General features: G+C 37.4%; 1 protein-coding gene across 1 annotated transcript in view; it reads left to right on the top strand.

Moving 5' to 3' along the window:
- The window catches only part of ptdss2 (phosphatidylserine synthase 2), a 233274-nt gene that overhangs the window by 195928 nt on the left and 9957 nt on the right, over positions 1-27389 (top strand). The window contains exons 6-11 of the mRNA XM_039744791.1: positions 1019-1069; positions 1329-1442; positions 2455-2573; positions 3229-3343; positions 7070-7215; positions 15483-15668. Of these exons, the coding sequence (XP_039600725.1) occupies positions 1019-1069; positions 1329-1442; positions 2455-2573; positions 3229-3343; positions 7070-7215; positions 15483-15668 (731 nt within the window). The remainder of the gene's footprint in view (positions 1-1018; positions 1070-1328; positions 1443-2454; positions 2574-3228; positions 3344-7069; positions 7216-15482; positions 15669-27389) is intronic.

The raw sequence follows: 27389 nt of genomic DNA, 5'->3' as shown, positions 1-27389 counted from the left end.
TCCTTCTGTTAGTGTTTTTTTTTTTACTGTTTTTACTTCCTCTTCTTTCTTTTTTTTTTACTTCAAAAGGCACTTAACACTTTGTGTTATTAGCTAGAATGCATTTACTGTTGTTTGTGAAAATAACACTATGGATGTATGCTGCCATTATAGTGACTATAGCTATAACATGAACAATAAACAGTAATGTACGGATTAAGAAGGAGACTCGGGGCAGCACTTATTATTGACCTATTGAAAAATAAACAGTAGATAAATAAAAGATTATAACTTCATCAACTATAACTAATCTGCTCTAACCTTGGCAGCTTTTAGAAGGCAGCACAGTTAACCAACACACTTGCAGGAAACTGTACCCGTAATTAATGCAAATTAAGCCTACACACCTCCATGACAGCCATACAGCAAACAAACTGGATTGCTTTATCATTTTGTCATTTGGCAACAAGGAAAGACTGAGCAGTGTTTCACTTAGCTGATATGTTATATGCATGTCTAAACTGGCCCCAGTTTTTACTTAAGGCTACTGGGCTTGATGCTATGTGGATTATTTGGAATTAGCATGGTCTCAGTTTCAGCCCCAGTACTTCTTATTCCTTCTACATCCTAAAGGTGTGGTCATGTGTGTGTTTGGTTCAGTGGTGATGATAAATTTGCTTGGTATGTGTAAGTGTGCCTTACGATGGACATGAACAACATCAATGTGTGCCTTCCATTCAGTGTTACTGGAATAGACTTCACTCTCCCCATGGGCTCTCAAAAAAAAAAATGCATGTAGCAAAAAATATCTTGTGTGGGCTAATAAATCTTTCATGTCATATGCTGTCCTAGAAAACACCTAATATATATGCAGTTTGACATTAAAAAGTTGTGGTTATGTCTCAAGAAAGGTTACTTTGAAAACTATACTCTTTTTGCCTCAAGTCGTCACAGGGTGTGTGTTTCAAACACATTACTGCTAGCCAAAAATACATAATGTGTAAAACTTGAATTAATTACGTAACTCTCTTTCTTCCAGGACAAGTTGGATGGCTTTGTTCCTGCACATTTTATTGGCTGGTATATTAAGGTATGATTCTTTTGTTTCTGCACAGCTCAATGTTTGTTTTTGGTTTTTTTTTTTTTTACTTCTTAAAAACCAGTACATTTCTGTCTTACTTTGTTTCTTTGAATGTGATTCTCTTTGTGGTGCCTTTCTGCAAGAAAAAACTGCACAGTCTTTTATTTGAGGTTAGATATCCTTTGGCACAATGAAGATTTTTTTTTTTTTTTAAAAGATTATGACTGATAAAATGTGATATTTTTTTTTTCCCCCTTATTCTTGACAGACACTGATGATCCGGGACTGGTGGATGTGTATGATCATCAGCGTCATGTTTGAATTTCTTGAGTACAGCCTAGAGCATCAGCTACCCAACTTCAGCGAGTGTTGGTGGGATCATGTAAGTTTCTCTCAGTCATTTGCACTGAAAAGTAATTTCATAGCTAAGGGGAAGAAAAGGGATTTCAGGATTCATTTAAAATCATAACATACCATTGCGAAATATATATATAAAGCCATAACAAATGATTCACATTGTGTCACATCACCCATGTTTATTATTTTCAGCACAGAGGAATTTTTAATAACATTTATGCTTGTAGGGTTACAGAAGAGTGTACATTAATCTCAATGACATTCTTTGGACAGTTCAACAAATCTTAATAACGACCAAAATAAAAGTGAAATTTTATATGAAGTGCAAAGATAAAAACTGTTATAGTAATATGAGAAAAGTTCAAGATTAATTTAACATTTTGCTAGACCAGTGTTTTTTCAATTCACACTGGTACACTGTGAGAGCTACGCAAGTGTGCCATGGAAATAATAGTAGAGCACACTTGGTTCTGGACCTGAGAGTGACAAGCTCTGTAGATGGTTGAGACCTGTCTAAGGAGGATATGTCTATCTGGAGAAGCAGGGATTAAAGCAGCTCCGTGATTGCTACGTTAGAGCACTTCAGGCACATCTCCGGGTTACTAGAGTCCATCTTCACCTGGGTGTGTGGTTGCCAGTCAGCCTCACAGTGCTGGTGGATTTTGGGCATATAAATTGCATCCGAGGCAGAGAGGGACAGGCAAAAGGGCAAAGCAGTTTGGAGATGCCACCAAAGTGCTCACTAAATCCTGTGTCTTTTTGATCCGGCTTCTCTGATACTCACGCCCCTTCAGGCTGCTGAGCATGTGTATGTGACATAATGTGTTTGTGGTTGATAAGATAGTGGTGTGCCTTGGGATGATTTTGGTTACAAATGGTGTGCCACTCCCAAAAAAAAAAAAGTTGGGAAACATTGCACTATATAAACATTTCATTTAAGAAACACCAAATAGTTGAGTTTCTTTGTAGCTAACCATCATGTGGTACAAAATCTGTTATGTAAAAGATCATAATATAATGCTTGCATTTTGTTGCAGTGGATTATGGATGTAGTTGTCTGCAATGGCTTTGGAATTTATTGCGGGATGAAGACACTGAAATGGCTCTCTATGAAAACTTACCAATGGCAGGGTCTGTGGAACATTCCAACTTACAAGTGCGTGTTTTAAGAATTTGGTTCTTCATTATGCTTTAATAATATGATGGTTTACTACTTGTGAGAGTGAAAAAGTATGGATTTACTTTCTCACACCAGTCTTTGAATATGATATTAAAAGCATTGCAATGAATATGTTTTCATCAACAAAGGAAGAATATAAATACTTTGTTTTTGTTTGAGTATTCTAATCTGTAGTAATGTGTAAACATTTGTTTTATTATACCGGGAATGTGCCAGTAGCATAAGTCAAGAATCATCTTTTGGGCCTAGCCTGTCTTGAATTGATGATAATTGTGTAGAATAAGGGATTGTTTTTAATAAAGGAAATTGTCTTTGATGCCTGTTTTAATGGTAAAAATGGAATCATCCTTTTACGAACACCACTGACCCTGATTACATACTAAAATACCCGAGCTAGACTATCTTCACAGACTCTTAGTAATACAGACATTTACAATATAACATGAAAATAAAAATCTTAATGTGTTGCACTACAGTAAGGATTTTTGATAAACTGATAATTCTGAGCCAAATGATTTATTAAAAATATTTTTTCATGTTTTTGCACATTTTCTTCTCAGACGTAATTTCCCATTATAATAAACTAATGCTTTTTGTTCATTGGATCATTAACAAGTTTTTTGTGTTGCAGGGGAAAGATAAAAAGAATTGCATTCCAATTTACTCCATATAGTTGGGTGAAGTTTGAATGGAAGCCAGCATCTAACCTGAGAAGATGGCTGGCTGTCTGTGGAATCATTTTTGTGGTAAATAATGTCATCTTTTTTCTAGTCGTTAAATGTGGTGCTAACATTCTGAATTTCCCCTTGGGATTAATAAAGTATCTATCTATCTATCAATCTAATCTAGTCTAATCTAATCTATCTGAGTAGAATGTACCATATATGCTTTGTTTATTTTTTTACATTACACTTCAATCAGTAGTCACTATCACTAACCACCAAATATCAGGAAGTTTTTCTTTACACAGAGAACCATAGGCAGTTGGAATAAGCTACCAAGTAGTGTGGTAGACAGTAAGACTTTAGGCACTTTCAAAACTCGACTTCTTATTATTAAAGAGGAATTAAATGGATAAGACTGTCAAGCAATGGCATGTCCTCATTTAGATTGACAACCGATCAGACTGTGGCAACAGCCATGGTAGTTCATTGGTGGATGCTGCTGGGAAAATCCATGGCAGCGTCATGCTCCTCTGGTTACTTCATCACGTTGCAGGTAGAGTACTTCCGGAGTCGCAAGTTGGCTTTCGCCCCAAGTGCAGCACAGTTAACGCGATCCCCATCATCCGCCAACTCCTAGAGCAAGCTTGGAAACACCAGTGAGAGACACATCAGCTTTGCCTTCATCGACCTGCAGAAAGCATTTGACACCATCAACTATGACATGCTTTGGGAAGTACTCAGTAAGTGTGGATGTCCCCCAAAATTCCTCACTGTACTCTCTTCCATTATGTAATGATCGTGAAGGTCTTTGTTGGCAAGGAAACATCTGCTCCCTTCGAAAGTAGTGTTGGTGTCAAGCAAGGCTGTGTTCTGACTCGGGTACTTTTCAACATTTACCTTGTTGCCATCACACTTTTCTTCAGAAATGCGTTGAATGCCACTGATGGAGTGCGTATCCGGTACTGATTGGATGGCAATTTGTTCAACCTACAAAGATTGTCAGCTCACTCAAAAATCTAATCATTTATGAGCTCCAGTATGCTAACGATGTTGCCGACGTATCTCTTCACTCAGAATGCCTTCAGAGGACCATTGAGTCCTTACATTCAGCCTATTCTTGGATGGGCCAGAAAAGCAGCAGACTGCCTTCCAACACACAGATCCTCCAGTGGACATCAAGATCACCATCAAGACACTGGGGAGCACACAATCCATCCACTACCTGTGAAGCATAATATCTTATGATGCCTCTGTTACTGAGGAAATTGAGAACTGCCTCAAACTAGCCTCCTCTGCATGGCAACCAAGGTTGTGGTATATCATGCCGTATGTATAACAACACTCCTTTATGCGTGCGAGTCCTGGTCTCCCCACCGCAAGCAACTCTACACACTAGAAGCATTCCACACCCGCTGCCTCCAGCAGATTCTGGGCATCACTTAGAAGTTAAGGGTGTGTGACTCAAATGTGGCGCCTTCCTTCGGATGAGACAATAAAAAGGAGTTCCTGACTCTCTGTGTTCAGAAAAGATCCCTGGGCATCTTTTGAAAAAAGAGCTGGGTTTATCCCAATGTCCTGGCTAAATTACTCGGCCAGGTGGATGCTACACATTGGTGCCCTCTGTCTATGTAAAGTACTTTGGATAGAGAAGAAAGCATCATACACATTTAATTTTTATTATTACAGTGATCCCCCACTATATCACAGTTCAGTTATCGTGCCCCCGCTACATCGTGGATTTATTAATACTATTATTATTACTGGGGGGGCTTCACTTGCCCACCCCTGTGTTTGGTTTACCGGATAAACAATTTAAAGAGATTGTTATTTTCATGGGAATTGATACGTATGCATTTTTTTCATTTTTACTTTAAAATTTTTGTAAAAACAATATTTGTCCTTTATTTCCTGTCCCGTGGTTAAATCTCTTTCTTGCGGCACTTATAACGCTGCTCGCATTGTGAAGGGTCTGAACGCACGCTAAAGAGATGCGATTGATTAAGCTGGTGTCTTGCTGCTGCTGGCCAGCTGTGTGTTGTGCCAAGATGCTTGCTTTGCTCGTCGCTCTGCGCGTTCTGAACGAGGAGGAGTTGGGGGGATGTGAGGGCTGAACGCATGCTAAGGAGAAGTGCTCGAGTCATGTGTTGGCTTTCTGCAGCTGCTGCTGGCAAGCTGCATGTTCTGCTTTTTGTTGTTTTAAGAGCTGGGAGCACCTGAAGTTTGTCTGCCAAAAGCATTCAAGCAACTGCTAGGTTAGATGTCTTGTTGTTAACTTGTTTTAAATTGTAAGTAGGGCGTGACATGCAAAAGTCACCGTCTCACAGGTTTTGCTTCCAAGGGTTGTAATGTCTAGTCTTGCCTGTCATCAAAGTGTCTGTCCGAGATGATCTGGTCTCGATCACTTCGCTCAAAAACCACTACTGAATGCACGCTAAGGAGAAGTGGACTTTGAGCTGCTTCTGCCAAGATGCTTGCTATGCTTGTTGCTCTGCACGTCAGTCATTTAAAAGCCTGTACAGCAGCTGCCCTTATGTCACACTGCCTTGTCTTGCGTGACGTTAAAATGTTTTATAATAGAGAGATGTTACTCATATCCTTAGCCCGACATCCACATATCATATGTGTTTACAAAGTGTGTTTTAATAAGTTTACATGTGTTTAAAGCATGTGGGATGGGTATTTTAAGGCATAAACTATAAAATAAAGTTTATTTATATGGTCTTTCTATATCGCGGATTTTCACCTATCGCTGATGAGTCTGGAACGTAACTTCCGCGATAGGCAGGAGATCACTGTATTATTATTATTGAATCGTTCATTGAGCTTTTGAAGCCTTAGTAATGTTCATTAATATAGCAACTAAAATGGGACAACTGTATTTTGATTAGCATGGAAGAGACTGGGATGCCATCTCCAGTTTTCAATAATTGCTGCAGGTGTGATCAGTCCAGTTCAGTGGCAATTCTGGCTTAGTACACAGGCTAAGCAATTACAGAGTCTTTAATTCTGAGTCTGGAATTAATTTGACTTGTCCGTTCAATTTGACCCTTAATTGTCATTCCTTCTTTCCTTCATATTCTGATCCAAGCATAAAACTTCCAACAGCAGATTTCATAAACCTTACAGAATGATTTTCTGACAGACCTGATTTGAAAATTGTGGGGGTTTTTTTGGTTTATTTTTAATAACAAAATTATTCACAGGTATACTGTTATGTGACATTGATATTACAGTGCTTAGATTTTGCTTTTAGTATTGATTTTAGACTGTTTTTTTTTTTTATGGTTACTAAGTAAAAAGTACTACTGTGAAAGCATTTAGTACATGTAAATGGTAAAATAAACAACATCAAATGTATAGTAGTAATTCTAACTGCGGTGGGCTGGCGCCCCGCCTGGGGTTTGTTTCCTGTGTTGACTGGGATTGGCTCCAGCAGACCCCCGTGACTCTGTAGTTAGCATATAGCGGGTTGAATAATGGATGGATGGATAGTAATAATTCTAAATTGGCCCTGTATGGCTGTGTGCTTGTGTGAGTCCTGTTGTTTGTCCTTCCATCCAGTGTAGGCATCTCTCAATACAGTAATTATGAATTGGAATCAACATTTTTGAGAATGTTTTCTTTTAATTTATATTTGATTTCATGTCATGTTTGCTACCTTCCATTGATCTTCATAAAAATATGTTTTGTTTCTTTTCATTTAATTAGATGTTGTGTGTCAGCCTTAGCATGATTTTTCATATAAGAGAGTATTAATTTCAAAAAATGCACATTACTTATTAGAAGTTTTTTTTTTCTCTTTGGCAGTTTTTACTGGCTGAACTTAACACCTTCTACCTGAAATTTGTTCTTTGGATGCCCCCAGAGCATTACCTGGTTCTACTTCGTTTAGTTTTCTTTGTCAATGTTGGAGGTGTAGCAATGAAGGAAATTTATGACTTTATGGATGATCCGTAAGTATTAATCACTACCAGATTTACTTGGATCTGGTAGGCAGCTCACCATAATTGACTTAGCATAAGCAGTATACTTGTATATTATGTAGACTGATACTAGAGGTGTAATTTTCCACAAATTCTAGTTTTTGGTTTATGGTTTGTTTCATTCTTTACGTTACAGAAAGCAGAAGTGTTTATATAGGAGAAAGCTTTTGTTTAAGTGTTAGATTTAAAAATAAACAATCGCTGTCATTTGCCCTGATTTTTCCAATACTGAATCCATGTTATGATTTGACACAGTGATTAGCCCTGCTGCCTCCCTACTCCAGATGACTGTAAATGAACCCTGGCCCAGTCACTGTCCACACTTACAAGTTCTCCCTGTGTCAGGATACTCTGATTTACTCTTAAGGAATTGCAAGTGTGGTCATTTTGTGACTGCCTTGTGACCCTTTCAATGACTGAAGTGCCAGTTAATTTTGGTTTCTGCCTGATGGTGTCAGCTTAGACTCGGGTGCCCCACAATGATCATAAATTGGACAATGTGGAGTTTGTCTTTATTTGTCTTCTTATTTCATTGACAGATTAATTTGCTTACAATAAAAATACATGTAGTACAGTATAAATAGAATACAGATGTAGAATTCACAATTATGAATTTCCCTCCATTTGTACAAGAGATTAAATGACAAGAGTGTTGTTATCAAAAAGAAGTGACTTTTCAGATTTGTTTATTGAGCATTACTTTGGAGATTCCACAAACATTGATTAAATTATATAATTCTGAGAAATAGTTTTCCTTGTATAGTGATATTTACAGACATGGACATATTTGTTGGTCCCCATATAGCTCATTGAAAAAGTGCTGTCTGCCTCTTGATATGTGATGAAATGAAAAGCATTTGTCCCAAGTATATCTGCATGCCTTTGATACAGCATTGAGGAAAACAAAGCAAGTATGAAAAGAGATCAAGCATTGCTTATTCAACAAAGATATTTAAAATGGCTTGTACACATTTGTTGTTTTCCCTAGAAAAGACCCTAAATAACTGGATTAAAGCAATTTTTTTTACAATCTAGCCATTTTCTTTAATTAATATCACACATACAGTATAACACGTATCAGCATATTTAAATGGAGAAAAGTAGTCACTCTGCTGTTTGGTATCATCATTATGTCCCAAACTGAACATGGACCAGAGAAAGAAAACAAGAGAGTTGTCTGAGGAAATCAGAAAGAAAATGTTAAGCAAGCATGTTAAAGGCAAATACTAGAAGACCATCTCCAAGCAGCTTGATGTTCCCTGTGACAATAGTTACAAAGTTTAAGGTGCATGGATCTGTTGCCACCCTCCTTGAACGTGGCGATAAGAGATAAATTGACCGCAGAATGGGCAGAAGGGTAGTGAGAATAGTAGACAAAAGCTAAAGAAAACTTCCAAAGAGTTACAAGCTGAACTGCAAGGTCAAGGTCCATCAGTGTCTGATCGCACCATCTTTCACTTTTTGAGTGACAATGAGCTAAATGGAAGAAGACCCAGGAGGACTCCACTGCTGCAAGAAAAATAAAAAGCAAGACTGGAATTTGCTAAAATGGCTTTGGACAAATGAGCCAAGACTGAAGCGTTTTGGCAAAACACAAGTTACATTTTGAGGCTGATTACGTCTGGCACAGAGTGCCTTGAGTCTGTGCAGGGAGCAACGAAATGTCAAGACTATCAAGATGTTCTGGAGTGAAACATACTGCCTAGTGTCATAAAGTTCTGTCTCAGTTGCAGGTCGTTGATCCTCCAGCAGGATAAGGAGCCATAATACACAGCTAAAAGCACCCAAGAATGGCTAAGAACAAACCATTGGACTATTATGAAGTGGCCTTCTAGGAACACTGTTTTGAATCCTATCGGACATCTATGAAAAGAACTGAAGCATGCAACCTGGAGAAGGCCTCCTTGAAACCTGACACTGCTGGAGTAGTTTGCTCAGGAATAGTGGGCCAGATTACCTGTGGACAGGTACAGAAGTCTCATGGACAGCTCCAGGAATCGCTTGTGTGCAGTGATTGCATACTTTAAAGGATGTGCAACAAAATATTAGGTTGAGGGTCCCATAATGTTTGTCCATGCTATTTTCATTTTTGTTTGAAATGCTCTGTTGAATCAAAACTCTAAAGCAAAGCCTGATTGTTGTTAAATAAGGTATAGACAATGATGGATGCCAATTACTTTAGTCAGTCAAAAGTTTTTTCAGAGACAATTGTGATTTATTTTTTTCGTGGAAGAGCTACCATCTAGTTAGTTCATGTCTGTATCTTATGAAATACCGTTTGTAAAGGTGGACTGTCTATATTGGACCTGGATTCATTTAATATTTCACGCTCTAAAAGAGGTCCATAGAGTGTCTGATCCCTAGTAATGGTTCAAAAAATAGTGGGCTAAATCGTAATAAACGATCACAAATAGCATCATATTTGGAATAAATGACTTTGATAGTGTAAAACAATACCCCACATGCTTATGTTTATATGTGTACTTTTTAACCATCTGAGAGAGGCTGTTAGAGGGCTTGGACCACCTGTAAAGAATCAAATATGAAAAATATTAACATGTGATCAGCAACTTGAAAATAGCATAAAACTACACATCACATGTCTAAATTACCTATCCCCAGTTTTGGGAAGTTCCAAGAAAAGAAGTATCTTTGAGCCCTTGTATTCCATTAGGGGGTGAATCCTTGGGGTTAGTTGATGTATCAGGCACAACTTCAAGTCCTTCTGATCCAGTTTTGCTGAAGACACCTACTGGTTTACTCTTTATCATAATTGTGTAGTTTCCTGCACAATGTATGGTCAAAAAATAGCCTAGAAATGAAGGTTTGTGGGGTCCAGAGGGGGAAATCTCAAAAAGCTTAACATTTAGCATAAACAGACATCAAGACGAGTCAAACAGTATATGATATGTGATGGTTTTCTTGTATCGGTAACTAAGGGAGGTATCAGTAAAAAAAAAACAGTTCAGAGCATTAATAATTCTTATGATGAACATAAATATTGATTTCCAAAAAATTGTGCAAAACCATGATAAGGATATCTTTCTATGTAACTGTTTAACTTTCTATGTATTTTATTGTGTGCCGGGATCAGAAGTTCATGGGGAACCACAGACCTTATTGCTTCACAGTAATTCCAACTTAATGGGGGAGAACCTTGTTTCACTGTGGTGCATGACACAGTACACCAAGGAGGCGACTATGAATGATGCAGTGAGACACTCCGTCTTCAATTATTACTTAAGTCCAAACTACTAATAGATGGTTAAACAAGCAACACAATTTATTGCCCTAGCCCTGCCACTGATAGTTCCTGGAGCAGACCTCTCAGTGCATCTGTCTGTGTTTTGTGTCTGTGTCTCATTCTTAAATCGTGTAAATCACTTCTTTTATTTTTCTCTTACTAGTTTGTAAGTAGTTATTTCTATAAAAGGCTTTCTAATACCTGTGAAAGTTTTTTTTACTTTTAATTGTTCTTGTTTTAAAATACCTCTGCCAACTATCAATGCACAGTCATCATGATAACTCCATGAGTATTGTGAAAGCTGTGTGATGTGCTTTAATGAGACCAGGTTTATGAAGACCGATTCAGCTGTTGAAATAGATGGATGTGTTTGTGTATGGCAAGACAGAAACCCCGCTTCTGATAAGCAGTCAATTGGTCTGTCTTTACATTAACAAAAGGTGGTACAGCAGTATCACTGTAAAAGAGCACATGTTGATGTGTGAGCTGCAGCTGAAACAATTCTTGAAACTGTACAGAAACGTAGAAACCAAATCACCTGACTCTTTCAAACTCGTGGTGGTTGATTTTAATTTATTTAAACTGGAATCAATATTACCAGATTATCATCAGTACATGAATGTTAATACTACAGCAGACAAAACACTAGATAAGTTTATGGAAACATCCCTGGCGCCTACGAATCGCAACATAGAGTAGCCCTGGGTGCTTCTGACCACGTCATTATTCATCTGCTACCAATGTACAAGCAGAAACTGAAACAAGACAAACCAGCCATACAAAAAACACAACACTGCTGCAATACAAGTGAAGAACAACTTCTAGAATGCTTCTCCTGTACTGACTGGGATATGCCAACATTCTCGCAGTCACTGAATGAGACTAACTTATACTATAAGTGAATATATGAAATTCAGTGAGTCAATAATAATTAAGGAAAGAACTGTCAAGGTGTACCCAAACAGTAAGCCATGGATCACTGAAGAGATTAAAGCATTACTATTGGGGAAACAACATGCTTATCAAGAAAATAAGATAGAAGAAAAACAAAGTTTACAGCAAAAAATTAACAGGTTAATGAAACAAAATAAAGAGCATTGGAAAAAATGATAATAAACGCATGTTTTGGAAAGGCCTGAAAACAATCATAGTACTGGGATATAAAAAGAATGTGAATTTTCCAGTAGACAAAGACCACAAGCTTTTACCAGATGAATTTAATAACTTTTTTGCCACATTTGAAACAAATGATTTCAGTACTCAAAATGCAGAAATAAAGGAGATGCTTTATAATAATAATAATAATACATTTTATTTATATAGTGCCTTTCCCATGTTCAAGGCACTTACAGAATATAAGAAAGTTCAGTTCTATTGTGATGGAAGTCACTTTAACCAAAGTGGTGAAAAGCTAGCGGCAGGTTAAAACATGCAAGGCAACTCTCTCCAGTTTTCATTCATTTGCTTTTTAACTGGTCTCTGATCTGTGGTATTGTACTTAAGCTATGAAAACAATCAATATATGACCCCAGTTCTAAGGTTTCAAGGTCAAGCTGTTTGAATAACTACAGACCAGTGGCAGTCACCTCTGTTCCAAAGAAATGCTTTGAACATTTGGTGAAAAACATTTTAATGACAGAAGCAAATTCTTTTCAAGATAACCATTTTGCTTAGTGTCAAACAGAAGTGTAAAAGATATACTGAATCTTACATCAAATCTACGCCCTTCTTGATAAGCCTGGCTCATATGTTAGAGTACTATTTTTGGATTTTTTTTAGGCATTCAGTTTCATCCAGCTTGGGAAGCTGAATGGTAAGAATGTTAACCCATTTATCGCATTATGGATTTAGGACTTTCTTTTAAATTGTTCTCCGAGAGTCAAAGTACAAAATGAAAAGTCATTCATTCAAACACAGGACGCCTGCTGGGATATGTCTTATCATCGTTACTATTTGTTCTGTACATAAGTGACCTGAGACAGAATAATGATCACTGCTCCATTATCAAGTATGCTGATAACACCATATTCATAGGACATATATCTGGGGTGGATGAAAGCCACAATCTAAATCAAGAGGACTGCATGGTAAACTGGTGCAGCAAGAACAGTGTTGCTCTGAATGTCAAACAGACCAAAGAAATTACATTTGACTTTTAGAGACAGAAACCTGATGTTCACCCATCATTGCTCTTGGAAAAGAGGTACAAATAGTGACTGAATATAAATACTTAGGGGCTAACCTAGATGACAATCTTAACTGGAATACAAACACACAAAAATAATATGCACTAAATGCAATCCTTTTCCTCCATAAACTCAAACTATTTAAAGTAGACAAGGACTTTGTGTCCTTTTATTGTAGTATGATCCAATTTGTTGTCACTGTCAGCTTCATTGCCTTGTTTAGTAATCTGACAAACCAAAATTAAAAAAAAAAATTGAGCAGATTACTAATACCAAACATGCAGCTAAAGTTGTTGGGGCTGGCATAGATGATTTATTAAGTGTGTGTCATAGGACAATGCTAAGAAACTTGGAAATCATCTTTACTGATGACCGGCATCCATTTTGTGTAGAACTTAACTTCAGTAAATCAGGAAGGTTTGTAGCTTTAATTGCTTCCTCGTGCCATACAACTTTTTAACAAGGACTATCTAAGAAAATGACAGAGATTTGAAAAGTATCCTGTAGCTTTTTTGGGCAAAAGACATCAGCCAAATAAGTAAATGTTCATAATATTACAATAGGATGCCGTGGTTCTTGGCAGTAGTCCCGTTATCCCATCATTGCATTTTAAATCGGAAATACACTGCATCACTTTCTGTTGCAATCACTAACCCTACATGTCTCACCTTTAAAACCCCTTATGAAATCCTTAATAGTCCATGCTCCCAACCTTCTTTTTTACAAACCTTATAGATTCGAAAGCATTATAAGATTTAAGGCAAATAACCTTACTTTTTCATTCAATAAAAACCTTTATAAAGTTGTTTAAGTGAGAGCTGCTATGTAAATGAAGCGCAGGCTTATCTGCACCCTTGCTAATTTTCATACAGAGCAAAGCGAGGGCCGGATGATGCCACTGCTACAGGCTAAATCTGCTGTGTCAGCACCTGGAAGGATGAATAACTCGAGATTGATGATTATTGATTTTTCTTCTGCTTTTACAATCCATTTCTTGCATTCAAGTGGAGAAACTGATCAATAACTTGGATCCTAACTGGGTTGCCTGGATTCTGGACTTCATGCCGAGATAGAACATAATAGGACACAAAGAGTGAGCTTTGGTTTCTGTTTCTCTGATAGCCACACTATATCCACTGGATCACCTCAAGGCTGCTGTCTGTCTCCTCTTCTGTTTATCTTCTATACTAGTGACTGCAGAGATTCACATAAGGATATTCATATTTTAAAATTTTCGTATGTCCCTGTCTGTTGTGAGGAGAACTGCCATAGACTGTTGATGAGTTTCTTCAATTGTATGATCCTTCTTTTTTACAGCTAAATTTCTCTTAATCCGAAAATATGGCTGTAGATTTTAGATGTGCCTTTCCTTTCCCCCTCTCTCAGCAATAATAAAGGGACAGACTATCGAGTTGGTTGAACACTTCAAATATGTAAGGAGCTACTGCGGACTTTCCCAGACAACCTGACTACAGATCCAGATTGTTTTGAAAAACTCATTAGAAATTTCAAAAGACTTTGTTGGACAGTTATCCTAAGATCTTGACCATACATTGTACTCCTCTATTGATAAACAAATCTTAGACTGAAGAGGCCTGTTATTTTTTTACATCTAAGATGTCTCACCTAAAGGTTTTCCAATGCTGTGTCTGTCCTGGTGTCTATATAAGCACATGGACCTCCAGTTTCTGTATTACATCTTGCCTGAAGAAGGGGCCTGAGTTGCCTCAAAAGCTTGCATATTGTAATCTTTCTAGTTAGCCAATAAAAGGTAGTAAGAAGTCAAGCAAAATGACACCTTTTGGATTGTTAATAAAAGGTGTCATTTTGCTCGACTTCTCACTACATCAATAATGGCTAACATGGTACAACACCCTACAATAGTACTACAAAACTATTATGAAAAGTCATTTATTGAATCTTTTGTCAAAAACTGTATGTGTTTATATTTTATTTTGAGAACCCTAGTACTAGGAACAAAAACTGAGTAACATTGTCAAAATTAGCTGAGTCACATAGGCAAACATCTTCTGTTTGAAAAGCTTCATTTGTTACCATCGTGCTACAGATTTGGGTTTAGTGTAACCGATTTAAGAATGCTTTTTTCCCAAGATTTGTAAATGTTTTGAATTCTAATAGTTGTAATTTTATTGAGTTCTGAATTCTGACTAGAAAAGAATAAGTCTGGAACGATAAGCAGAGAGCAATTGTCTGTGGTCACCACCTGCAAAATAATTACCTTTTTAAGGGCTGTTGCCTCTCCTGCTGCCCCAGTAGGTGAATGGAAAGATGGACAGACACACTCTCTATGGCTCTACAGTTGGGCAGTGCATTCTGAGCAGATGCTATGGTGAGAACAAAGAAGCTTGCACAGTGTCTTCTGAATGAAGTAGAGGAGGACATTTAGACATTGAATTCCATGAAAATTCTTTATAAAAAGTTTCATTTAAGTATGTAGCACCAACATATTCTTTCGGACTGAGATGTACAGTAAAGAAGAGCATGAGCCTGATTTCTAATGATAGTTTAGATTAACCTTCAGAATTTCATGCCTGGCTCCATATATTGGGCTTTTGTGGAAGAATGGCTAGAGAAAAATGTGTAATATTGAGTGATGATGAAAAATGAACTCTCTGACTATATAATATAAAATGTGAAAATGGGTCTAAGTCGAAAAAGAATCCTCAGACCTAGGCCGATTTTTTGCTTAAATGCAAGAAATAAATGTATGTTTTAAATTTTGTTCTGGTTGATGCCATTTGAAGGAGTAAAATGTAAGACATCTTTGTTTTGTTTTTTTCCCATAGAAAATTCCATAAAAAGTTGGGACAACAAGCCTGGTTGGTTGCTGCAATAACAGCCACAGAATTTCTCATTGTGGTTAAATACGACCCTCATACCATTACATTGCCACTCCCATTCTACATCACCCAGTGTTGGATTTTGGGTATTATTCTCATCCTTACATGGACGATATGGCGATTCTTTATACGGTAAGTCTATTTCGAGTAGGTTAAATTAATAATTTTATGTAATGAGTGAGAACTTGGTGCTTAATACATGAGAACATGACCCATGCACTGAAGAGCTGTGAATTGGTCGAGTAAAGTGAACAAAAATGAGCCCAAATCCTAGATCCTTAGAATGTAGTGATTGATGAAGGCACTTCTGGAGAATATCTTTGTTGGGCTTGTGTGTACAATATACAGCATTTCTACATATATAAAAATGCCTCAGAATTAAAATTTTGAACCCACCACAATATATTTGCTGTCTCTCTTTATATGCCTGGCATTATGGAAACTGGGATTCAAGTTCCACATGTTCCCTGTGTGGAATTTGCATGTTTTCCCATGTCCGTGTGGGTTTCCTCCTTGCATACCAGCTTTCTCCCACAGTCCAAAGACATGCAGGTTAGGTGAATTGGTGATGTTAAATTGGTTATGGTGTGTGTGCCCTCTGATGGTCTGGTGGCCTATCCAGGGTTTGTTCCTGCCTTGCGCCCTATGCTGGCTGGGATAGGCTCCAGCCCCAGCAACTCTGCTCTGGATTTAAGCGGATTAAAAAATGACATATTTTTCAAATGTCATAGGGTGGAGTTCAGAAGACTAGCTTCTCAAGTTACATTTTTGGTCATTCATCTTGTACAGTAAACAGCAACTCTGTAAGTTGCTTTTTTCTGTTTTGTAAATACTGTAATTGCAAAATCTCACTAAAAAACTTACGGTTTATCCGGTTCAAGGTCACTGTCATGTGTTCATAGTACAGTGATATTTTAAACTTGCATGTCTGCTGATCACTGCTGAAAGTATTACTGACATGTCAGACAATAAATCTGTCCAGTGGCAGATACTGAGTACAATATCAGATAATATAAAACAACAAGTATCAAATGCTTATGATTTTGTAATAGCCTCTTGTAGTGGCCTTCAGCATGTTTTCTGTGTTTTGAATTCAAGGAACCATCTACATTGATTTTGATCAGTGCTTGTTTTTAACTCTCAAGTATCTAAAGGCATCTCTTCTAATGAGACTCATATGCAGCTCACCATTTAAACTGTTACCAATTGGAGCTCAGTTCTGTTACAAAGGTCATTGTGGGTTACTTTAGAAAACACAATTGGTTTGCACATCAGATTACCAGATTTAATTTATATTGTCATCTAGTTAGACATTCAATAGTGGTGATCAGTAGCAACATGCAGTTATCACAAGCAGAATGTTCATTGGACCACCAGCTAAAATATATGCTCCTGACAGTGTTTTTGAACTCCATTTTTATACACAGACACAAAATAAGAACAAAAGAACAGAAAGAGTATCTGAGATGCATCATATTGAATGCTACCAGCGATTAGGTGTAGTGAAAGAACCAACTCTAGATGAAGGCACTGTTTCATTTCACTTCATATTCAAACATCTGTTCTCACTCATTTATTCCTGGGCATTGTAGTGTTGTGAAACAACTTAATACCAATAGAGCATGACCACAATGACAGTAAGCTAGGAGTATAAAGATTCAGTAAGGTAAGGGATTTATTTAAATTATTTCAGAGTAAAATAGTGTAGAGACACTTGTTTTCACAATAGTTTAGTATAAAATGTCAGGGTGAATGTGGGCATGTCTGACAATAAGCTGGTGTCCTGTTCATGGGGCAATTCCTGATTTGCATGTAGACCTACTGGAATGGTCCCTTGGCTCCAACAGCTAGACTGTGTGTCTGGGATATCAATGAATGAAAATATGGTGAAGGATAGCCAAGTGTAATATAATAAGGTGTGTTACTTTAATGTAACAAGATTTAACATTTAGAGCATTCAATTATTTGCATCTTAAGTGAATCTGCCATTGACTGAGGTCTTCTTTTTTTTTTTAAATCTCCTTTTACAATAATGGTTGCAAGACAGACTTCTAACTCATAACTTTTATGTGTGCTAATGCTTGCGGCCAGTGCACTTCCACTTACAAACCCAATGTAAAATATATAATAATTAAAATATATTTTAAAAAGTGAAACATAACTGCAAAACAGAATGTTTTAAAATAATTATCATCGGCTTAATTCCACTTGTGTTGGTAAGGGTTTCAGTGACATTCTGACCAGCCCATCTTATCCTCGATAGCCTTCTCTAGCTCATCCTGGGGAATTTCCAAACACTCTCAGGTTACCAGAAAGACATAATCCCTCCAGTACACCCTAGGTCTTTGTTTGGGTCTATTCCCAGTAGGCTGTTTTCTGGTATACCTGGTACGTAAACAGGGAGTCACAATGCAGCATATTTAGAATATGTATAGTGCCAAACCCAACCAACTCCCCCAATGTTTGGGATAAAGACAATTTTCTTTGACTTGTTTCTCTGCTCCACAGCTTAAAATTACAAATCTAACAATTCAGATGCAATTAAAAACTGCACATTGCAGACATTCATTTTAAGGGATTTGCATACATTTCGGTGACTCCATGTAGAAATGACAACACTTTTTCTACATGATCCCATTTCAGGGCTCCATAATTTTTGGGACAATTGGTGTCACAGGTGTTTCTGTTTTATTGCTTCATAAGATACCTCGGCTTACTTCCACTCTTTTTTGAGTCTGTAGTTGCCATTGTTCAACATGAGGACAAGAGCTGTGCCAATCATAGTTAAAGAATACATTATGAGGCAGAACAACAAGAATAAAACCATCAGAGACATTGGTTAAACCATAGGATGACCTAAATCAACTGTCTGGAATATCATTAGGAAGAAAGAACACACTGGTGACCTCAGTAATCACAAAGGGACTGGTAGGCCACTGCTGATTACCAAAGAGTCCTCACTATAATAAAGAAAAAGCATTACATCCTGTCCAACCGATCAGACGCAGTCTTCAGGAGGCAGACGTGAATGTGTCAGAGACAACTATCCACAAAAGATTTAATGAATATTAATATAGAGGCCACACTGCAAGATGTATACGTCTAGTTAGCCACAAAAACAGGATGGCTAGAATGCAGTTTACAAAAAAGTACTTAAAAGAACCGGTAGAATTCTGGGAAGATGCCTTGTGGACAGCTGAGACAAAGATGAACCTGCTTCAGAGTGAGGGCAAGAGCAAAGCGTGGAGACGAAAAGGAACTGCCAACATCCAAAGCAATACCACCTTATCTGTTAAACATGGTGGTGGAGGTGTTATGGTGGAGGCATATATGGCTGCCACAAGCACTGGCACACTTCTCTTTATTGACGATGGAACTACTGACAGCAGTGGTACAATGACTTCTGAGGTGTACAGAAACATCTGATCTGCTCAAGCTCCTGTAAATACTGCCAAACTCATTGATCAGCACTTCATCCTACAACCTGATAATGATCCAAACAAACTTCTAAGGCAACGCAGGAGTTTTTCAAAGCTAAATAATAGAAAACTATGGAATGGCCAAGCCAATCACATGATCTAAATCCAATTGCACAGATTTTCCATATGCTGAAGAGAAATCCTAAGAGGACGAACCCCCAAAACAAGCAGCAGATGAAGATGGCTACTTTAGAGGTTTGGCAGAGCATCACCAGAGAAGATCCTCAACACCTGGTGATGTCTATGAATCTCAGACTTCAAGAATTCATTGCATGCAGGAGATATGTGACAAAATCCTAGATATGACAGATTTAATAGACCTGCCATTGCTGTGCCTCAAACATGGTACCCTAAAATAGAGGTGGTTGTTACTTCTACATGGTGTGACCCAAATGTATGCAAATGTCCTTAAGTCAAAGTCTGCAAATCTGCACTTTAATCACATTTGAACTGTTTGATTTATAACTTTAAATTGTGGAGCAGAGGGGTAAAACAAGGAACAAATGTCTTTGTACCAAACATTATGGGGGGCACTGTGTGTGTGTGTGCATAATATATATATATATATGTCTGCATGGGATGCGTTCCATGCCCCAAGCAAATGAGTGAAATCTGCAAATAATACCAAACCCTATATAAATTATGTACATACACACTTATGATACTTAGATTATTAGTATCTATTACAGTACCTTTAAATACAAGCACAATATTCTATTATAGTACTGTATTTTTACACTTGTACCGATTCATCAATCTATTCAGCCATCCCTTCCTTGCAATAAATGGCTTAGTCTTCCTATTTTCAGTACTTCCTTTGCTCAAGTTTTCATATAGACTCAATGCTTTGTGAAGCAACTTGTTACCATCAACTGGAACATGCTGTCTGTTCATGTCTTTCTTTTAAAAACTTCATGTCATTTTTGTCTTCACCAGATATTTACATCATGCTAGGGATGTAACTTTACTAGTTTTAGGAGCAAAAGCAACTCTCTGTTGATTTTCATCTTTCTTTTTAATTACTTCACGAATTGAGCTTTGTAGTTATATGTGAATAACAGGCTAGAAGTCAGTCATTTCAGTCAGTAATAGCTATTAGCAGCACTAGTAACTTGTTGGCTGTATTTTTATGGTTTCTTCATTAACAAGACTATCAAGTCTACCCAGTCACAAAATATTAAATCTTTTTCTCAAACCCACTTACTGTTGTATAAGTCTGAAAGGTCCAGAACTTATCCCAGCATCATCAACAACAACAACATTTATTTCTATAGCACGTTTTCACACAAATGATGTAGCTCAAAATGCTTTATAAGATGAAATGGAAAAATATAAAATTAAGATAGCAGTACTAAGTAACAAAGAATAAAGTAAGATCCGATGGCCAGGAGAACAGAAAAAGCTAAAGAGGCTGGACAAAAAAAAACCTGCAGGGGTTCCAAGGCCACGATACCGCCCTGCCACCACAGGGCATTTTACCTAACATAAATGATCTAAATCAGTCATACTTGTCAGGCTTTACGTGGATGAATTAAGATGATAGTCATGTGGGCATCTGGCCTTCAAAGTAGTGACTGCATGGTCCCCTGATCAGGTGGTGGTGGTGCAAATCGCCACCACAGAAAACCGGAAAAAAGAACAGCAGAGAAAATAGGGGTTAGTACAGATTGTGGAGCCATGATAAAAACGATAATTAAGTGCATATACAGAATATCAGGATTACACTAAAATGAAGCTTATAAGAAAGCCATGTTAAAATAATAGGGTTTTAGCATTTTTTAAAGTGCTCCACCGTATTAGCCTGCTGAATTTCTATCAGTAAGCTATTCCAGGTTTTAGGTGCATAGCAGCAGAAGGCCGCCTCACCACTTCTTTTAAGTTTAGCTCTTGGAATTCTAAGCGGACACTCATTTGAAGATCTAAGGTTACGATTTGGAGATTAGGTGAGAGGCATTCTGAAATGTAGGATGGAGCAGATTATTTAAGGCTTTGTAAACTATAAGCAGTATTTTAAAGGCAATTCTAAATGGCACGGGTAACCAATGTAGTGACATAAAAACTGGAGAGATGTGCTCGGATTTTCTTTTCCTAGTTAAGATTCCGATATCTTTTTTGGATAGTCTTGAGAGGAGTGCGTTATAGTAATCTAATCGACTATAAACAAAAGCGTGAACTCATTTTTCAGCAGTTAGGCTGCTGATCAGCCTAACATTGTTTCATTGGGATGTATAAGGACACTGGAAGACAAAAGGAAAACTCACACAGATACAATATCCACATGGTAAATTTTATCAGGTAATTTGTGACATGTCTTGAATGAAGTAAAGCTGAACCTATCTGAAAACAGTGGCATTGGCTTAAAAATTCAATCTGTCGGCCTGATCTCTTTTATTGCATCAAGCAGAGAGCAGGCAGGAATCCAATTAGAGTGGGTTGTTTACATAGCGTTGTCAGTATTGCTGCTGCCAAGCACATTTTATGCTGACAGGGCATCGTGTTCCAATGCACATGTCTTGCTGTGCTTCTTTTGAAGCTTCTAATCCAGGTGATCTGTATTCTTGCAGGAGGTAGATAATATCTGGTGTTGTTTTTTGCTTAATAATAAGATAAAAAATATTCTGCATATTTAATATTTTTTGTTTGCTATTCCCAACAAGGTCTGTTGATAGTGCTGGTTATGGAGTTATAATCTTGCCTATATTCCGTACAAAGCTTTTCAGAACAAAAATCTTCAAGAATAATGCAAATGAAGTCATTCATTTTTTCTATTAACTTTTAATGCTTCTGTACTTAAAATAAAGTAAGCTTTGGAATTTAAAAAAACACAAAAACTGAACTAAGTCTGGCAGCACACAAAGAGAGTGGTTAGCACTGCTGCCTCACAGCTCCAGAAGAGCAGGTTTGAATCTTTGTCTCATCGATTTGTATGTGGAGGATGTTCTTCCCCTGTCTGTGTAGGTTTCCTTCTTGTATTCCATAGATGTGCTTGTTAGGCTAGCCACTGTATGAGTGAGTGGATGTGTGTGAATGTGCCCTGTCCATGGCTGACTTATGCTTTGTTCTTATTAAACCCCATATAGACTCTGCCCCCATCACTATAATTTTATAGATACATTCAAACAAAAGGTGGATAAATGAGCTATGGCCATTTACTGCAAGAGCACTCATAAGAGACTATTCAGTGTGTTTTATTATTTTGCTATCCACTAACCAAGTTCAGGTGGTTCTTTCTTTAATGATGGTAGAATTTTGTATCTACTCACAGAGCCGACACTTACTAATTACTGTACTGGACCTGTATTTCCTGTCAGGATAGCTTTAATTTGTTGGAGCCAATGCTGATACCATGGTGCACCAGGGTAGCAATAGATTAACACATGATGGATCTCTCATTCAAATAGCTTGCTCCAGTCTGTGTCAACAGTTGCTCTGCTGAACTGAGATCTATTAACTGTGGAGGAACATTAATGGAACCATTCAAGATCACCTACACCTTGTGGCATGGACCATTTTCTAGATGAAAGAGCCCCTTCTCACAGATTTGTGTGTATATACTGTGTAATATAAGTTGATTTCTACTCGTTCGACAGTGTGAGCGCTGAAGTCGAAAACAACGGAAGAACTTAAACCCAATTAAAGTAAAAATAATTTCTTTATTCTTCATTCTTGGTGAGTAGAGAGAATGTGAGACTGCCTCTTTCCAACTCAGTCAACTGATTTGGATTTTGGCAGAATCTCTAAAGTAAACCTGTTCTCTCTTTTATATCCTAGAAAAGAAAAAAAAACCCTAGCAGTTCATTCTTAGGTTATACATAGCTTAGGTTAAATCTTAATTTATGATATACCGGAATGTTCTTAAAACCTGAAACAAGCAGCCATTTGCATTCCTAAGGAATACACCCTTCTAATTATACTCCATAGTCTTATAGTCCATAAAGATCTTATAGTATTCTTATAGTCCATAAAGATCTTCTTCACAGGGTCTTCTGATAGTATCAGAGGTCAGCCTTTCCTATAAATGATAAAAGGTAGTCCCTTAATGCTGTGCACACAGCCCAACTCCTTTTCTGCATAAATCAGGAACAAATCATATAGCCCTCTGCAGCATGATCAATTCAAAACACAGTCCTTGATATCTGTGAGTTAAATAAAAAATGTTTTCTCTTCCTCAACAGTTATGCTGTGTTCGTTAAACTTTGCAGTGTGCCATGGGTGAGGCTGCAAGTATTATATACACCTTGGCTAAAAACTTTCAAACTCCAAAATCCATGGCTTCACACATATTACGTTACCAAACTATTTGTGTTAAGACAAGTGATGTATCTGCTTGAAAATCATGTGAGTTTTTCTCCAAAGTAACGATTAAGAGACAGATTTATTTAAGGTTTTAGTCACTATTTCAGATTTTCAGTTTGTCATTTGTTACACTAGCTTAAGGTTGATAGTGACCCTTCCTCTCTTGTAGGGCTCTTTGCAAATGTTTTTCAGGCATTTAAAGGTTAATTCAAAGAAACTTCAAGTAAGAAGCATATTCCAAAATCCAGTATGAACCAGAAAAAATTAATCAGAACACAACAGGAAAGCAGAAATGACAACTGCAGTCCTCCAGGATGTGAGTTTGATACTCCTACTGTACACAGACTAACATTTAAACCAACAACATATTATAAGTGATCCTTCCGTCTTTCTATCTTCTGCTCCAGTATTCCCATCTGATAGGAGATCTGTCTTTTCAAGCTGGTCCTAGGAGTACTACTAGTATCACAGTCTTTTATTTAGGAAGCTCTTTCAGGTATGTCACAATCCTCACATAACAGGGGAGCCCCCTTTAGAAAGCTCCCTCCACCAGCACTCCGAGAACCCAAAAGGATTGTCCTTGATGACCAACTCTCACTCAGTAGCCCTAGATGTCCAAGTCGTAGAAGGATGTTGCCAACCAGTGGGCTGGTGGAATGCATGACTCCATAAGACAGTCTCCCACTCTTTGTCCATTTGATTGGCTTCTTGTGCAGTGTCTATGGAGTTAGTTTTCCTCGCACACAGACTTTTGACAGTAATCTTAATTCATAAAAATTGTGGTGTCTGTTTGCTCAATAACATTGCACGAAGAAATTATTTACCTGTGTTTGTGTGTTTGCTTTTGCACAATTTACACAGACTGTTAAGACCCAAATCAAATGAATGTTTTCATCATTTAAAAATAATTATAATAGAAAATGAATGTTTTTATCATTTAAAAATAATTATAATAGGTCATTACTCAAAGAGCTTCATGCGGTAAGGACCCAGAATTCAAACCCATAACCTTCTCACTGCAAGTCAGCAATGGATCTTCAACACAGCAGCATTAAACAGTGTGACACCAGTATTTATATCAAATATAACCAATTGAAAATGAAACATGCAAACACATACATGCAAAAGTCACAAAGTGCACAAGTTTGGACCTCAGTTTTATACATTCACAGCAGAATGTCATTTGAACAAAAATTATTTTTCATTTGTTCAGTCTTTACACATTCTACACTTCACGTCAACATTATATCATTATTATTGTAACATGAAATAATTTTCTGTTTTAGCTGTGTTCAGCACATCTTGCCTCACATTTCTTATCAGTTACACAGATATCAGAAGACACGAAAAACACGTGAAATATATGTGTTTCAAATCATAATATATCATTACCTATACAATTCTTTATAGCTCATTGCTTAATAAAATCTTCAATGGCAGACTTGAGCTGTGAGAACTGTGGCTGGGTGATGGCTTTGGCTTGCTGAATGAGGAATGCAGGTTGAGTACCACAAATTGACTCATTTACAAAACAAAAGCACTTGGTGGGCAATTGGCACAGTGACATGGACCTACACGTTTACCTCGCAAATGTTATGAAACTTAGGATATTCCGGGAGAACGGGAGAAATTCTATTATTAACTACCACTGTTTATTGCAAAAATCACATCAGACTGCAGACCTCTAAATATAGTTGAAGATACCTGGTGGAACAACGACATTCAGCAAGATCTGATAGTTCTTATGCCTTCATACAGGACAATAGTGTCATGTATCATGGTTTTTTGTTAAAGGCACCCATCTTTGCAGTGTGAGTAGCTAAGAGGTTGTACAACAGTGTCATTCACAGAGACCCCTGGATACTGCTGACCCACGTTGGTTAAACATGTGATTAATCAGGATTAATTGTGTGACATTTTGCGATTAATTACGGTAAAAAATTTTAACTGTTTCCCTCAATGATGGCTAAGAAACAGCTTTTGATATAAAGCCTGCGCTAATGCCTGTTTGTTTTTTCAACATTATATTTTGTGTTTAGGATTTTTCCTTTTTTTTTCATTCTGTATCTATACTCCTGTATCTTTATTGGACTTTTAAGTTAACAAGCACTTAATAAAGAAAAAACTAAATTGAACTGCTGCTACCAGAATACACCTGATAATACCCAGACAGTGAACTGCTCATTTCAAGAAACTTAGTGTATGTTACAGAAACATTCTTCTCCACCTGTCTACATTGTTGACACTCAACTTGATAGTATTTTGGTCCTCAGCAGCAGATGGTCCTGTTGATCTATTTTTTTTTCCCTCATGTCAAAGTTCCATAGCCCATCACAGCCACACCTTTTTGTTTTTCACTACCGAAATTGAATTGGGTCAGGAACCACCAAAAGATATATTTATATTACAACATTCAGCAACCCTGTGGGCAGAACACCTTGTTAATGAGAATGGTGAGATTCAAACTATTAGAAAGGCCAAAAATCCTGAGGGCTGTGTGGGATGCAATCTCTGAATGTCCAACCTATTAAGCCTTGAAGCTTACAAGGTCATAATGGGTTCCACTTCTGTGAGCTATTATGCAGCTGGCCCTTGGTCTGCAGAACCGAATGATTGAATTTTACTTGGTCTAAAAAGATCTTAATTTTTGTAGTAAAAATGCAGTAAAATGCAGATCGAAGGGTCAAAATTTGATGTAAACAGCATGGACCCATTTTATCCTTCATGCCTTGTGTCAATCGTACAGGCTCTTGACAGTAGTATAATGGTGTGGAGAGGACCAAGCTTTATCTAAATGCTGCAGCATACGTAAGCATTTTTTGCTGCACACGTTCACCTTTTTTAACAACAGATGACTGTTTCAAATTGATAATGCTCCATGTCAGCAAGCATATGTCATCTCAAGCTGGTTCACGAATTATGTCCATTGGCCAGCATAGACCCCAAATCTCAATTTAATAGAGTGCCTTTGGGATTGAGTGGAAGAAGGTTTTCACACAGCATAAATGTCCAACCAGAAAATGTACACAGCATAGAATACTTCCCCAAGTGATGTTACCAAAAGTTTGTTGAATCCATGTCTTAAACAAAGGTGACAAAAGAGGGTTCTACCAGCACTAGATAGGCTGACCTAATATGGGCTTACTGAGTGTATATGCCATTAATAGAGGGGAGCTGTGTCCCAGTAAAATTCAGTGCTGTCTCTGCCACCCTCTGTAATTCTTTATGTTCTTCAGCTAAACAAGTGCCTTACATGGATGTTCTGCATTCAGAAAGAATGAACCTCACTGTGCACCTTCATACATTAATAAACATAAATGGAGACTTTTATCTGACATTTGAAGTAAAGCCATTAGTGAGTCTTCTTGATGATAGCCAAGATGTGTTATCCCCACTTTAGGTCATCACTGATGGAGTTACTGTCTTGCTCTATGGCATTTCTTCTGATATATATAGGATTGTGGTCTACCTGCTACTTCCCGAAGTCTATGATAAGCTTCTCGGCTTTGCTAATATTTAGGAGAAGATTACTGTTCTCGCACCACTATTTCAGAAGGCAAAATCTCCTGCCATCTTATTGTTGGTGGTCCATGATATTCGTGACATTAGCATATTAAATGATGGAGTTGGAGTAATGTCTGATTTTACAGCCGTACATAAACAATAAGTAAAGCACAGTAGAGCATTCCACACACCAACCCATTGGATGTATTTGCCGAAGTTTAGTGTGGTTATAGTAATGCTGCCAATCTGCACATTTTGGGGTCTGTTAGTTAGCCTGAAATCTGTTTGCAGAGGGAGGCACCAAGTTTCACTTCTCAGGTTTTATTTATTTTTACATTTAGTTACTTTTATATTTTTATAATTTGTGTATATATTTATCAGAGAACAAATTGCATGTTATCTTTAACATGATTGATAAATCTCTGGTCAAGTTATGAACTTCTTTTTTAACTACAACTCCACAGTTCATTGTTATTTGCTGCCCTCTAGTGGATATTCTAGTAATACTCAGCCTATGAATGATTGAAAGTTCCACAAAGGGATGTGATCTTGAAAGTTTAAAGGGTTTAGTTTT

This window comes from Polypterus senegalus, chromosome 1, assembly GCF_016835505.1.
Source record: "Polypterus senegalus isolate Bchr_013 chromosome 1, ASM1683550v1, whole genome shotgun sequence".
NCBI classification, from domain to species: Eukaryota; Metazoa; Chordata; class Cladistia; order Polypteriformes; family Polypteridae; genus Polypterus; species Polypterus senegalus.
The sequence above is the reverse complement of the archived record's forward strand: the minus strand, read 5'-3'. Positions and strand labels throughout refer to the sequence as shown.